The 16,397-nt window shown below is 37.0% G+C and overlaps 1 protein-coding gene across 2 annotated transcripts; it reads left to right on the forward strand.

Moving 5' to 3' along the window:
• The first annotated feature begins 1,817 nt into the window (after positions 1-1,817).
• LOC121863190 (uncharacterized RING finger protein ZK945.4-like) lies at positions 1,818-13,558 on the forward strand. 2 transcript variants are annotated; one of them, XM_042361670.1, is made up of 8 exons: positions 1,820-2,007; positions 3,794-3,892; positions 5,649-6,491; positions 6,840-7,019; positions 8,222-8,387; positions 10,620-10,720; positions 11,598-11,792; positions 12,693-13,558. In XM_042361670.1, the coding sequence occupies exons 2-8, from the start codon at positions 3,878-3,880 to the stop codon at positions 12,750-12,752; spliced, it is 1,560 nt and encodes a 519-aa protein (XP_042217604.1). In that variant the 5' UTR covers positions 1,820-2,007; positions 3,794-3,877; the 3' UTR covers positions 12,753-13,558. The 2 variants fall into 2 exon arrangements, with proteins under 2 accessions (XP_042217605.1, XP_042217604.1); XM_042361671.1 differs by lacking the exon at positions 11,598-11,792 and having other exon boundaries at positions 1,818-2,007.
• The last annotated feature ends 2,839 nt before the right edge of the window (positions 13,559-16,397 follow it).

Raw genomic sequence — 16,397 nt, forward strand, 5'->3', positions numbered from 1 at the left:
GTTTCTTTATTAATCACCAGGTGAAAAAGCTTGGGTGGCCTTACATTATCTTTTCTAGTTATATTAAATATCATGTACAGTATGCAGGTAACATAGTAAAATATGAGACACAGACAGTCCAAGCGGTTTCGTCTATTCTCGTCTACAGAAAAAGACAGGTGAGAACAAGACAAAACACTAATGAGGTGGTAGCGAGACCTCACTTGACCTGACGGGGTGAGGGTGCAGATGAAGTGACCTCGGGTAGGGCAACCGTTAACACTGTCAGTCAGGTCATATCCCAACTTGATTTTTACCACTATATTGTTAACGATGAAAATTTCTTGTGTTCACCAGTGTTAATGTTAAAAATTAGTTAATTTATTGACAAAATCAGCCGTACATGTTAAAAGATTACTCGAACATTCAGAGATAGATAAATAATGAATGGCAGCGAATAATAGGAGAGTATGTTGTTAATTTCGGTGAATGGTGGGAAAATGCTTCCGAGATTAAACAAACATGTGCTGCCGCTATAATGTTATTACTGTACTTCTACAACAAAGGTGCTTAAGAGTGAAACTAGGTTAGTAATTACACAAGTCCATCAACCATTAAAAGTTATGATAGATACAACTCTCTATTTACAAAGGTTAATTATTATTTTAGCTGCATAAACGTAACTCTAAACTTGATGAAAATTATCGAGGATAATCCGTCTGTCTGTACAAATGTTCTATTGTAATAGAACATTTGGGCAACACTGTGCAATTTAGTTTATGTGGCGACCAAGCCTGTACGAAAACTAAGTGAGTATTAGTCAATTATAATAGTCCATGTGATTTGACACATTTTCTGCGGTCTCCACCCAATATAGTTTTGGAGGAACTAAAAAAGATTTGCCCAACTATCTTTTATTATTATTATTATTATTATAATAATACCACATAATTATCAGCTTACTTGCCGTTCAGGTGGTTGATATATCCAAACTACAGTATTAATACAGGAGGAATACCGGAGTCCTCTTCGCCATTGATCGGCTCGTTAGGCACTAGGGCGGTCTGTTACGCACTGTTGGCAAGTAAAGGGCAGAATGTAACTATATCTGAGTTAAACCATGTACTATCATACTCTTTCTCACTATACTATAATTGATATTGATATAATAGCGCGTCCCGAAACCACCTTTTACAGGCCCCCAGCCGTCATTACCACATCTTCCCTTCCTGCTGTCTGTAGATGACAACTATTTATAGTAACCAACTCCTGTGACCCTTGTTTATTGACGATTTGGTAAATTTCCTGATTAACTCCCCTTGAAGCTTAGAATTTTCCTTTTCCTAATGTTTTTGGTGTGATTCATTTGATTCTAGCTTCCACAAAAAAAGTATTTGTCGGAAATCACTCGTTTCTGCGCAACCTAACCTAATTAAACCTACCCTAACCTAACGGGTGTTATTACGGAAAAATACCGACTAGGGTACCCAGGTAACTAGCCCCTGCCATGCGTGGGGCAAATCTGAAATCTGAATATGATTATTTCATTCGGATAAGAATGTGCAAGTACAAAATTAATATAGATGTAAGATACTGTACAATGGAGTAGCTGAAAGTACACTAGTGTTAAAATAAATATAGTAATTCTTCTATAATGACAGCATCCAGAAATGTATAATGCTTTAAACGTTTCCAATACTTTAACGTTTGTTTTCATAATTCATCGATGTAAACAAAGACAAGGTAAACACACCTTCCTCATGACGTGGTATAGTATTTTCTCTTCACATTTTTACTGTTGAATTAAGGTGATTTTATATTAGTATTACGATATATTGTATGTAGTGTTTTTCAGGGGATAAAAAAAGAACCTCACAGGAATAACTGGAAACACCGATGATATTATTTTGATGTGGGACGAACTAGGGAGAGAAGGACAACCATCTTGATACAGTCATACAGTCACTTACTCTACTGTGTCTGTCTGTGTCTGTCTGTCTGTGTGTGTGAGTCAGCGTTCAGCCTCAGGTGAGTCTCCATGTGTGTGTTTTTATTAACGTATCATTACCTTTTGGCTCCTTAGAACTTAATGAACTTCTTACTCAATTTGCTCTATTGTAGTTGTAAAACCATTAATGTATAAATTTAGAGAGGTCTAAAATTGGATTAAATAGAATAGAGACAACTTAAGAGCATGATACCATATTATTTCATTATCAGGTGTAGTAAAAGCTGTAATAGAGCCAAACAAAAGCTCAATACGGTACTGTACATTAGTCGAAAAGGTAATAAGGCAGTTAACAGCAACCACAGAATTTCTATGATAATTTTCTTATGTTACATTAGGTTAGGTAACACTTTTTTATCAGATTATTTGGTTGCTGTAATCTGCATTTTTACCGTCGAGAATTGTTGATTTAAGTTTGCTATTAAAGGTAAATATGACCCGAGATGTTATAATGTAGTGGATACAGGTAGGCAGCTGTATGCCAAAAATCACATTGGATATAGGTACGGCAGCTGGCCTGTGTTGTTAATGGTATGGTTAGGTTAGGTTAGGTTAGGTTCGGTTCGGTTCATTAGGCTGCCGTGCCAAGAGCAATCAACGTTTCATATACAGTTACCGTAGCTGCATCCTTTGCTATGTTATTAAACACTGGGTAATTTCTGAGAACACTACCACCAGAAGGAGTTGTTCGATTTCATTAATGTTTTCCGCAGATGGTTTTATCATTATAGTAAGTATACTAAGTGTTTTAAGAGGTGAAAACTTTTTATTTTAATTCTACCGAGAATTTTTTTTTTAAATATATCCATGATCATAAATTAACAGTAGTGGGCAAGGCATGAAGGATGAGAGAAATTGCGTGGTAAAACCCAGTAAAAACTGATCATACGACAAAAAAAGATGTCTACGTGTTTTCTATGTGAAGAAATTAATTGTTTTCTACATGAAAAAAAATATTATTTACCGCAAATAATCCTAAAAATCTGCCAGGTCCGTACGTGTTGTCATCTCCTCATTTTGCTTACAACTGATCTGCTTGGTCCGAGCGTACTCTCACGTCTGCAAAAAATTTAAAATTACACCATGATGCTTAAGTAAAGTTGCTTTTATTGGTACCAGATTTCGAAATACCTGTAAGTACTTTCTGTTTAATGTGGCAGGGGTCGGGGTTAGAGGCCCCCCGGCTAAGAAATTAGGTAAGGTTAGGTAGGTTTCTTTGGTTGGTTAGGTCAGGTTCTAATAGGAGATAATAAATGTCGCTGCTTTTAAAATACTTACTATAATGATAAGAACATCTGTGGAAAAAATTAATAAAATCAAACCACTCCTTCTGGTGGTAGTGCTGTTCTCAGACATTACCAAGCACTGAACTATACTGTACTGTACAGGTATGAGACCCATTGTACCGTATGTTTACAGTATTCAGAATTTAAGGCTGTGGATCCAACATAAGAAAAAATCTCAAGAGGACACCGCCATTCTAGATAATTTACAAGATGCCATAAAAGAGTAGGTAATGGTGGAGGAGATGGCCAACACCAGAAGGAGTTTTTAACGCAAATGTTGTTTGGATGTTAGTGAGTTATATAAACTATATGACAAATTTTCCATTAACTATGCAGTATAGAGTTCTGTGCACTGCAACTGTAAATATGTGGCAGTTGTCTGGTAAAATGAGGTGAGATATTATCTTCCGCCATCTTAAAGTGAACTCACAATTCATAGGACATCATTTGAATGATATAAAAAATTTAAACTTTTATTATTGAATGCATTATTTTTATTGAAAGTTGGCACATTTTCCAGAAAACATTGGTAGGATATCACCAAAGCAACATCTTGAGATGCTACACTTCTAAAACTCTGGCCATTTATTCTTCTGGTAAAACAATGGCAGATAAGAAGGTAAGAAGCTAGATTTGATCTAGAATTGGAGATAAGCAGAGTATTTATACATATCAGGGCCTATGCAAGAACCAGTCTAAGAATAGATTAATAGGAGAGGGTAAGAAAGTTTATGACCTCTTGGCTTAATTTAGCCTCTGTCCGGGTATTAATAAGAGGGGCTGTAGAGCACTTAGAGTACTCTACATGTTTCTGTGCTTTTTATTAGAGATTAACCAACAAATGTAATCTAACTTGACTGGCTAGGAACCAAACACTGGCCCCACCTTGTACATAAGAAAATAAGGAGTCTGCAATAGGCCGGTTGGCCTGTGCATGGCAGCTCCTGTCGAGAGTTACTACCACTCTCTATCATCCATGAATCTATCCAACCTCCTTTTGAAACTTTCCAGTGTTCCAGCACTTACTACAAAGTTGCTAAGCTTGTTCCACTCGTCCACCACCCTATTTGTGAACCAGTTCCTTCTTATCTCCCTCCTAAACCTAAACTTATCCAACCTAAATCCGTTGTTCCGAGTCCTATCCTGCTCGGATATTATAAGAACTTTATCTATATCACCTTTATTGATTCCTTTCACCCACTTAAATACTTCTATCATATCTCCCTGCACTCTTCGTCTTTCTAGGGAATGCAAGTTTAGTTTCTTTAACCTATCCTGATATGGAAGGTTTCTAAGTCCCGGAATCATTTTCGTAATTCTTCGCTGCACCGACTCTAGTGAATTGATATCCATTCTATAATAAGGGCACCAGAACTGAACCGCATAATCGAGGTGCGGCCTGACTAGCGCAAGATATAGTTGCAATAAGACCTCTGTACTCTTATTACTTACACTTCTAGATATAAAACCCAATACACTGGACCCGACTTACGACTTATTCTAATCGTCCGGGCTTACAAGTACCCCTAGGTCTCTTTCACAAGTCAACTTCTCTAGGTTGATGTTGTTAAGGCTGTATACATTGACAGTATTTGTTCCTCCAATATTAAGTACGCTGCACTTGCTGGTGTTGAATTTCATTTGCCATTTTTCAGACCACCCCTGCAGTTTATTTAGATCCTCCTGTAATGCATTTGCATCCTGCCCTGAATTAATTTGCCGCCCTATTTTGGTGTCATCCGCAAACTTGCTTATGTCACTGCTGATCCCAGTATCTAGATCGTTTATGTAGATTATGAACAAGAGTGGGCCTAATACTGATCCCTGGGGAACCCCACTGGTTACATTACCCCACTCAGATTTAACACTATCTACGCTGACCCTCTGCGTTCTATCGGTGAGCCATGATTTTATCCAATTTAAAACTTCCCCCTCGATACCATGAGCCTTAATTTTTCTCAGAAGCCTCTGATTTGGTACTCTGTCAAATGCTTTGCTAAAGTCTAAGTAAATAACATCGTAATTTTCGTCATTATCTACTACCTCGAAGACTTTCCTAAAAAACGTCAATAGATTTGTTAGACAAGATTTTCCCTTTGGAAACCCATGGATTTCTATGGGGAAAATTTTTTCATTGTTTGTATAATCATTACATGTATGCATTTTTTAGAACAGGACTTGTGCTAATAATTACTTTCACTCTTGGTATGAACTTCCCATGCTCCAGTTAAGCTTTCCCATTCCCCTTCATTTTTTGATATTGTTGAATTTTTACAGTTATGAATATAGCCAATCATTTTTTGATGAGCAAAACTTTATTCTGCTTTTGGTTGTAGTCTTCTCTTTGGAAATCACTCAAACCTTGCTATCAACAGGATGACCCACGAGACTGCAAAGTCTGCTTCATGAAGTTCGACTCAGAGGCCAGACGTCCACGTGTGTTGGTTTCATGTGGTCATTCCTTTTGCTCTGTATGCATTACCAACTTAATAAAGGACAACAGCACCCTACTGTGTCCTAGCTGTCGAGCAGAACAAGGCCTTACATGTGCAGAGCAACTTCCTGTTAACTTTGGGCTGTTAGAATTGGTGGACTCGGACAAAGATTCCTCCAGTGATTCATTAGTAGCTGACAGGACTTCCTCAACAAATTTTGAATCCACTGGTAAAGTCCCAGTACTTAATGCAGGACATTGTGAAGAACACGGACAATACAAGTTGTTCCGGTGCACCACATGTGCCCAATACATCTGTCATGTGTGTACTGTTGTTGAACATCCAAATAGCACTTGCACAGTCATTTCTGTTAAAAAAGCATTGGAGGACTTGAAAGAGCTTCATAAAGGTGTTATTAGCTCTGAGCTCTCTGATTTGGAGGAAGTGACAGACCATCTTGAGACTTATGATGCATACCTGGCAACTTGGATTGGGGATCATGAAGATCACATATGTCAATTATCAGCAGAATTACAACTTCACAATGACATAATACAGGAGTTGCAAGAAGAAAGGGAAAAAATTAAGGTGGTTCTTGATGATGGACAACATAAAAAAGAGTGTCTCAAGGCTAGCCAAGACCACCTTGAAGCCAGTAACACAGTGCAAGACGTTTCTGATGCTGTTGATGAGACACTACATTGCCAGACAGTCACTAAGTACTGGAACCTTCAGTGTACTGAACAGTTCCCCAAAAAAGCCCTGATTTCCTCATCTTTGAAGGTGAGTACTGTACTAGTGTTAATATTTGGATTTACAGTCGTATTTATATTTATTTTTTAGTTTTTATATAATATACAGTATTTCTGTGTATTTGCCCACTTGTTAAATATGTTTTATTATGATATACAGCAGAAATGATGATGAAGTATAGTACTTGTTTCTTATATAATTTTGTGTTCATTTCTGGAGGTCCCTGTGCAGTACTTTAATCTTTCATCCAATCTAAAGCCTTCTCTATATATTATTGAAATAGTAAATACTGTGCTTCAATTATAATACCCCAATATATAATACAGTACAGTATTGTATTATGTTGGATAATGTTGACACTAGTATTTTCCAAACCAGATGCATGCAGTGACTGCATTTGCTCTAGACATGATGAAGAACTATGATAACGAGAATACTGAAGAAGATAAAGATGAAGACAGAAATATAGACAACAATACAGATGATGATAAAGCCATCAGTGAGCAAGTCTCCTCATTGTCTATTAAAGAAAAATTGATTGAAGTTATGCAGGAGAAGGTTGGTAAACTCTTATAGCAAACTTTTGCTTCCTCAGGGAGAAAGTAATGCAGCTCTCTAGTTTTTCAGGATTTTATTAGCTATGATGGGTTATAAGTTGTAGAAGTATGAGTCTTCCTTGACTCAAACTTGGTGTTGCCAGACTCACAAGTAAAAGGTAGGATAAAGTAATGCTGATTTGTCTTACTTACTGGTATAGTACAGTATCTGTAATAAAAAATACTGTACAGTACTATGTTTTCTAAGGTTGGAAAAAATTGCATATCACAATTAATCCTATCTTGACATGATCTTATTCCCCTCTGAAATCCAGTTTTGAATCCATTTATTTTTTGAAAACTAGATGACCTATAAACGATTGGTGTGTTCAAATTATTATTTTTTTGATCCACTATAAGAACAGACTTCATCCCCAGTGCTTTAGATGAGTGTTAGGGAAATTTTGAAAATGATGATGGGGGAAACTGTAGGCAGTCAGTGCTTAGGGTGATCAGTTATAGATGTCTGCCTCTTATTTGGTGGTCAGTTAGCCATACTTTTAGATCAGTATACAGGAGCACCTTCATATGACTTATAAATAATATTATAAAAATATAACATTTAATTAAAAAAGCATTCCACAAATATGCAGGGAGCTTGGTGGACTTCTCACCTGATGCTACCAACACACTTTCCACTACAGAGCCTTCACCCACACCACTCTTCATTTATTTGCATTCACTCTCATACACCTTTTGATTCCACTCCATCCTTCCAATTCTTACATTTTTTTTACTAACTCTTCGATACTGTATGTTACTACCACTAAGTTAGCAACTCCCAATACAGACAGTCATAATATTTTACAATAAATGTGCTTATGGCACCATGATAACTACAAGGGAGCTCAAGACAGACCCTTGATAGACCCTTACTTTCTCTTCATATTCGTCACTCTCTTCACCATTTACTCTCACAGCAGTCCTTGAACCCCCATACAGTGCCATAACCACACTCTTGGAACCTTGAGTTTCTTATTGCTCTTTATATTACTTCATGCTGTACCCCATCAAATGCCTTCTCTAAATCTACATGAACAATAAACTTCATTGCATTAATGTCCAGTCTTTCCCAGAATCCCATATGAATTATTTTATACTGAATATGTACTTATTGTCTGTTGAATTTAGATATCTCTTAATTAAGAATAATGTTATTTCCAGGGTCTATCTGAATCCAATTCGGGAAATAACACACCGCCGCCCCTTACAATTAATGGTGCAGAAGGAGGGGCACCAGAAGTCCGTGTTGGTGGCAGTGTGGGAGAGGTACCACATCCCCCACTTTCCCGAGCACCACCATTCCCAAATCCAAACTCTTATTGCCCAAGTAAGTCTCTAATTAGGAGTCTTTGCATTTATTGTAGATGCTGGCATTTAATGTATAAAGTGTTTATTTGTTTACAATACCTTGCAAGCAATAATTTTTTTCACAATATATTCTTCTTCCCAGGTGGGTGTATGGGCTGTTTTACTGTCCAGTTTCAAGATAGTCTGGTACAAAGGGTCATACTCTGATACAAAGGCCCATGAAAATTTTTGTCAACTGATGATATACATTTTTGTGCATCATTTTGTTACTCTTTCATTGCCACAACAAAAGAAAATGTATAGATCCCAGTCAACTTTTATAAAGACAAGTATCTAAATAAACTTTTTGAAAAATTTGAAGATTTTACATTTCGGTCAATAAATAAATCACAGTGGAATCTTATTGCTTGCAACAGTGGCTGAACACCATGTTTGTTGTCATACCAAGGTTCAATAACATTGTCTCCTTGCAGAGTATGGGAACTTTCCAGTTGATGTGATTCTTATGAAATTCCAAAGAAACAGTGGAATTTTGATCTAGATTTCATACCTTGATATTATAATCTGTTTAGTACTGTGCATTCAAAATGCATTTTGGTAAGTCCTTAGTGGCATGGAGACACAAGTTTGGAAACTTACAACCAGTTTGTTTGAAACTGGGTTTTAAATTACAGTGGATCCCATTTATGTGTGGCATTATGTCTTCATGGGCAAATAGTTAAAATGGTTAAAAATCCAGGCATTGCCACGACCATTCATTACATTAACATCACTGTTTTACAACCATTTTCCACACTTGTGTGGAATAGCTATGGTTATCTGATGGCTTGGTGTCTCGGTTGCCATCAGGCGAATTTGAAGCAAGTTTTACAGCTGGATACCCTTCCTATTGCCAACACACTTTTTCCTTGTGGGAACTGGTCATATGTAAAGACTTCCATGCACTCTCTTAAGAGTCTTATCTCCCTGAGGTAATCAAAGGTTACCACATGCACCTGCATTCAGCATCAGCATTTTCCGGTAATTTTTTTACATTTGCTTGGGCATGCCATAATTACCAGATGGCATGGCGTCATATTTGCCATTAAGCAAATTTTAAGTAAAATTTACAGCTGTATGTCCATCCTGTAGTCAACCCACTTTTACAGAGTAGGAAGTGGACAATATATGTAGGATTTCTAAACACCATTTTTTTATTATACATTATACTGTACCATATTACAGCCTAATATAGCATCACTTGACTAGTACGCTGAGACAATTCAACAGTCGTCAGATATTATAAGCTTTGCTGTTTCGTAAGTGTACCAATACAGGATAAACCAATGTAAGTGCTCACAATAAGGGAAGATTATCCAAGTGGTCAGCAGTTGTAATAAGGGAAGTTAGGTCAGGCTCTCTGGGTTCAGACAAAATCTTGGGTGGTGTGATGTGGACAGTAACCAATATAATACCATTGCAAGGAAATAACACAGCCTGATTTTTTTTTAATTATCAACATATGGGCTGAGGCTTGTGAGAATATACTGTATAGTTAGATGGGTAGTGAAAATAGATGTAAAATTAGGATTTATGCAAAATCAAGTAGTGTTGCCCATGCTTTAGACAGAGTAAAGGTGGGTAGCCTGGTGATTATGGTGAGGTGACCTGATCGGGATGGTTTAGACTTTAGAGGTTGCCTGGTATTGGTGGTGAGGTAACCTTGTCTTGGTTGTCATGATGCCCAATGAGGGTAGTGCTGATGATCATGGTTGTATTGGTGTCTGTTAATAGCATTGGTGGTGGTTTTATTATTCGCCATCTTTTGTTCACCCATCCACAATCTTTTCAAATTTTTAACTTCTTCAGAACTACTGATTGTGTTATTTAGGTTCAGATTTTGTTTTACATCTTTCATAACTTATCCCTGATAGGTATCAAAGCCCCATATGCATCTTGGATTTTGTTTACTCTGAATGTGCCTGGAGAGTCATATTTCAATCAAATTAGTTGCTGAGATTTATATGAAGATCTTGCACACATTATTGAAAAGCCTCATTTAGTTCAACTTTGCAGGTACATGTACAAGAGTGTTTTAATGTTTTATTAAAACAGGAATATCATCATTGTGGTCAACAGTGTTTTATGGCCTTTTTCCACTTTCAGTGCTACAGTGTGCAAATGTACTATTTAAAGATTTGTTTTAGAGAGAAAAAAGGTTAGTAGTAGATATTTGCCTCTTCTGTCATAAATACACTTTTGTTTTCTTAAGGTGGTCGTCCAGACCTTCACACACAATGGATCAACTACTACCGCAGTTTGGGAATGCATAGAGAAGCCGATTCTTTGGAACAACAAGCTAGAAGCTTAATGGTGAGTAAGTATTATTACAATGGGAAAATGAGGAGGGAAGGGATACGGGGAAATTGATTCGTCTGATCATTTCAGTTGACCAAATACACTGCAGTACAGTACTGTAGAAACACTATTATTATTAGTAGTAGTATTATTATAGGCAATGCCACAAACACAAACCACACAGGTGCTAGACCTATAACCTGTTGTAATACCATATGTCTTCCAATTTATTTTGTGAAGCGTGCCCTCCATTTGTTACATGTATCTGTAGCTTGATTGCCTGTCTTGTTTTTTTTTACGTTGACAAGAAGCCATATTTTTTTGCATCTGTGTACTCATGTTATATTTATAGATTAATGTTGAGGTATATAAGTGATATGAGCAAATACTGCACTATTTTTTTTTTACAAGATTTTCACAAACAACATCCTCCAACATTTAATTTTTTCTTTTATGATTTTGCATTTGAATTGACTGAAGTTTTCTGGTCTGTATGGTGTACCAATATCCTCTGTACTGTATTAAACTTCATTCTCTCAGGTACGATTACTGTACTTTTCTCTTCCTATCGTTTACTTTCAATTTCCTATTATTACACACCCTGTTAAAGTCATTCACCTTTCTCAGTTGCTGCGTCTCCTAAATAGAAACATGTTATCAAGGGCCACACCATGTCATACAACTTAAGTATGGTAATTTTTCCATATACTTGGTGGTAGCATTAAATGATTTAAACTTAAAATGTACAATTCAGTTCATTTAGAACTTTAGCTGTAGATTAAGGGTTGTATTTTTCCAAACGCAGCTGTAGTTTTTGTAACAATATTGACAGGAATAAATTCAAGATAAAATAGGTTATTATTGATGGTGGCTAACCTTGAAGGGATTGTAGGGTCAGGGAAGAGTGAGTGGTCCCGCAGTCATCCCTATTGTAGAAGCAGCAGCAGTAGCACCAGGGAACTATGCTGCTCCCAGACCACCCATTGCTGGTATATGTGACTACTCCCAAAATTGGATTGAGTATTACAATGCACATGGAATGCAACCTGGAGCACAGTATTTGGATCAACAGATTCAGTCAGCCAAGGTTAGTGAGTTGAGGACTTTTACATTTTGTTCTGAGTTAAATGATTTAATGAGCACAAGGTGAGCCAAACTCGAACAAATTCCAAATTGCATATGTGAAAACTTAAGAAAAATTTTTGTGGTAAACAGTAAAATTGATACATAGTATATCATAAAATACAATAGCATATATTTTATATACAAAAAATAGTTCCTGCTACATTCAAACCATCCTCTGGGTGATGCGACATAGTTCAGCCGGGCAGTCGCCCAGCTGATTCAGAGACGTGTGTGGCTGCTGCCGTCCTGCAGTGTATCTATGCCATGACGTCACATCTGGGGGAGAGAGAGAGAGAGAGAGCTTGGCTGTATAGTGAGATGGCGACGCAGTTACAGTCCACTGCCTCCATACATACGTTCACTTCACACACACCTTTGCACTTCATTTTTCATATTTTATAATTTTATGTAATATTTTCCTTATTTCTAAGCCACATTAGAGTAATATACTGTATAATGATTTTTCCACTACTTTTACTGTATATTTTCATTACATGTAACAATGGCAGTGACCTAACAAGAAGTGAGAAAGGGTGTCAAAATTATTTTATCGCTAAACTGAATTAACGTAAATTGAATTAATGCTGAACGGGGGATACCTGTACTCTATATCTTCAATATGGCCAGCAACAAGAACATGTCAAGGAATTTTGAGGTTGGTAGGGGGGGGAGGGTGCAAAACTGTTGAAGTCACAAGGCTGAATTAGACTCTGGTAATTATGGTTGATTAGGTCCCATGAGTCAAAACCCCCTAAATTTGCTACTGATATTAAAAAAATTTAGGATATGGGGTAGCTAAAATAACACTGAGGAATTGGAGCTCTTGAAATTTTTTGACAATGTACAATATGTTTCTTTTCAGAGGGGTGGAGGTGGTCCTGGAACATTCATGCATCAACCTCCCTTTTATGGCAATTATTAGATTTATCAAAACTGGGTACATCCTAAGGGTCAATGGTTTGCACCCAGAACAATCCCCGTTGATATTTGTTGTAATGTGGTACCTAACATTACAGTTGGGGAAGTGAAGGCAGTCTTTCACAGTGCCAGCCATAGTGCCTCCATGTGTCATCAATCAATCTATGTACCGTCCTTATATCTGAGGGTTGGCAACCACAGTTTTCCACTCTTAACGTTCTCAGGCTGTTAGTCCCATACCTTCAAGGTTTTGTATCTCCTTGTGTACCAGAGGTTTAATATTCAGTATGCTATATCTTCACTGCCCCTAATGGTCCATTAGGCTTGTGGGACCAACTTTCAGTCATTTTAATTGTTGTACAGGGAATCATGAGATGATGCCACATTAAGGGCAGTGCACATGCAGTGCAGTAGACAAAATGATAAGCCTCAGATCACAAGTAGGCAATATAGCCAGCATTGCACTTGACCATCTTTACTTCTCCAACTATAGTCTGGTACCCAGTCACAGTTGAGTGGACTGGGGATACCCCAGGTGCAAACCAACACACCTGAGGGCAGGCCAATGTACCTGAGTAATGACTTCAAGACAACCAAAAACTTAATATATTTACCACAGGCGACCTGTGGTGTAATGGTCAGCATGCTCGTCTCACAAGTGAATGGTCCCAGGTTTGATTCCTGGGCAGAGTGAAACTATGGGCAAGTTTCTTTATGCCATGCCTCTGTCTACCCAGCAGTAATTGGGAACCTGTATGTTAATCGATTTGTGGATCGAGTTCCAGGGTAATGGTTAGCCAGTGCAGTTGGTGAGTTGTCCGATCTTCTTGAACTATTCCTTGACACTGGGTCATGCAACTCGTTAACTTAGGGTGTGGTTATTGTGTTGGTAACAGCTTCTACACTTTAAACAAATTCATGACATGAGGGGCAACCATTATTATTATAATATGTATTTTAGTACAGCAGTCCCACCTAAGTTTAGTAACTGAATTAAACTGATACAAAAAATACTCAAAAGACCAGTTTAGATTTGTCATGAATAGAGTTACAGGTATTTTGAATGTTTTTTGTTTTTTATATTCTATATCTGTTCCTCCACTTTTGGCCTCTTATCATTTTGCAATTAGTGCGGGTATATTTGGCACTCTTATGTAAATAAAAAAAATTCCATTGGATATAAATTGGGTTGGTTATATCACAAAAATGAACAAGCCAGAGAAACTGTAAAAGTTGCCCTGCAGTTTAGATACTTATACAGTATTAATGTTTGTTAATGGTCATCAAATGTGTAATCCAGTGCAATTCAAAAAATGTGTTGAAGTTTCTGAGTAAAGATTTTTTTTCAGATTTTCAATCACTTTTATTTTTGGAATATTATATAATGAGGGACGTTTAAAAGTATTGTTAATATGATGTCTACAAAGTGGTATGTATGTAGTTATTTGATATGCCCAAGAAATAGGAATAGCAGTAGTGTTTTGGATTTGTATACTGACTTGGATCAATGGATCTCATATTTGTTTCAATACTTCCAAATGGTTAAAAAAAATTTAGATTTATTATTTGAAGCAAAATATTGTACAGTGACCCCTTGTTTAACGAACACCTCGGTTAACGTAATTTTGATTAACGAACTGCCTTCCATAAGGATCTTCAATTCGGTTAACGAAAAAAAATTCGGTTAACGAAGTTCTTACGAACCGACCTCAACATGTTTTCGCTTGCACTGACCGGGCAACCAGCTTTAGTATCAGTCCGCCAAAACATTAATCGGTTCTAGGGCTTAAATTCCTTACTATTTTAGTAAATATCAAGAAGTTTATACTACTCAATAATTTTAAAAGTTTAATATTCAATTTTTTAGCCATTTTAACAATTATTGAACATAATTGAAGGTAAAGTGACTACAGTAGTTTAATGCGTGGCATCCAGCCTCTTAACACAGCAAACAGGAGTTAGTCTCTCTCTGTTTTCACTGGACGTAACATCTTGCTTGAGACTCTCTTCAACTAAACGCTTTTTTTCTGTGTTTCCAAGCAAATTATTGGTCATTTTGAAATATATTTTACATATTGACAGTATATAATGCAGTGCAGTGTTGATTTAAAGAAAATAATCTTGAATTACACCAAGAGAGCTAAAATTTTATGGGTGAAATGGCGCCATGGGGTGACTTCTCTTCCACCCCAATGCCTTCTCTTCGTCCTTCTCCTCCACCCCCATTCTAATTCCCATCATCATCATCATCATCCAGGAGCCTTCTACATACACACCTCAAAGTTAGTGAACTTTTCTACCATTTTTTTTTAATTTAGGAAATTTTCGGTGAGCTGGAACCAATTACCCAAAAACCCATTGAAACAATGGTTTCGGTTAACGAACGACCTTCTGGAACGGAATGAGTTCGTTAACGGAGGGGTCACTGTACTTTTAAATTGATAAAATTTTATATACTGTATTGTTTATTGTATTGTACAGGTACGGAGATATTTTTGCCAGTGGAATTTCATTTTATTGTATTTTTTGTACTTTAAGTATTGTTTCAAGTTGTACTGTGATAGTATTTTGAACTTCCTTTTTTTCCTAATTAACGCAGGAAATAAAATATGAATTTTGTAAAATTTTCTTTCATTGAAAAATAACCTTGATAATGAAAAAATATGCTAAAGCAATTTCTTACACCAATCCAATAATGCTTCCATTTACCTTTACATTTCCTATACTTAAAAAAAAAAATTTATTCAGCAATTCACCTTGGGACATCATACACATTCACAGATCAAAACCATATACAGTACAGGGGATCCCCAGGTTATAAACAAGTTCCGTTCCCTAGGACGTTCTCAAGTCGGATTTGTAAATAAGTCGGAACACATGCTGTGTTTGCATACCGTACTTACAGAATAATGTTTAAATTCCCACTATATCATAGCTTAAGTCCCTATATACATCGAAAATCACTTGATTTTAAACAGATGAAGAAATAGAATGACAAAATACAGTAAATTAAAGATAAAAAATAAGTCATCGGAGAAATAAAATACTATAAATTTCAAGTTTAACCCCGTTTGTATCGGCGGGGGTCCATAAGTCAGACATTCGTAAGCCGGGGACCTCCTGTACTGTATTAAATACTACTTTGCTGTCACTCTGAATGAGTATGGCGATCATCCAGCTATGATACAATGATCCGAGGTATTAGGGATGTCACCTTCATTGGTGAGTTTTGAGGTGACTAAAAAGGTTGATACAGGACCTACAGAGTCATTCACAGATGTTACTCATGTGGAGGGTTACATCAAGTGAGGGGGAGAGGCTTGGCAGCATCTTTCTGGCGTTGGTGCTTGTCTGCCTCGGTTTACAGTAAGTGCTCCTCCAAGCGTTATGATGTGGAGTAATTGTCTCCCAGGTGAGGTGGTCGATTTGGCACTTTTTCAGGTTTGCCTCAGAATATCCTTATACCTTTTCAGTTGCCTGCCGGTATTACATTTACTATTTGTTAGGTGACTGTAAAGTAGCTGCTTTGGCAGTCTACTGTTGCCCATGATGTTCATGGGTAATGGTACCCTCGATGCTCCAACAGTTGGTGTCGGCAAAAATACTGGCATTTGTTTTCTTGTCTTCCTAGTGAACTCTGAGGATGGAA

This window comes from Homarus americanus, unplaced genomic scaffold (assembly GCF_018991925.1).
Source record: "Homarus americanus isolate GMGI-L3 unplaced genomic scaffold, GMGI_Hamer_2.0 scaffold34507, whole genome shotgun sequence".
NCBI classification, from domain to species: domain Eukaryota; kingdom Metazoa; phylum Arthropoda; class Malacostraca; order Decapoda; family Nephropidae; genus Homarus; species Homarus americanus.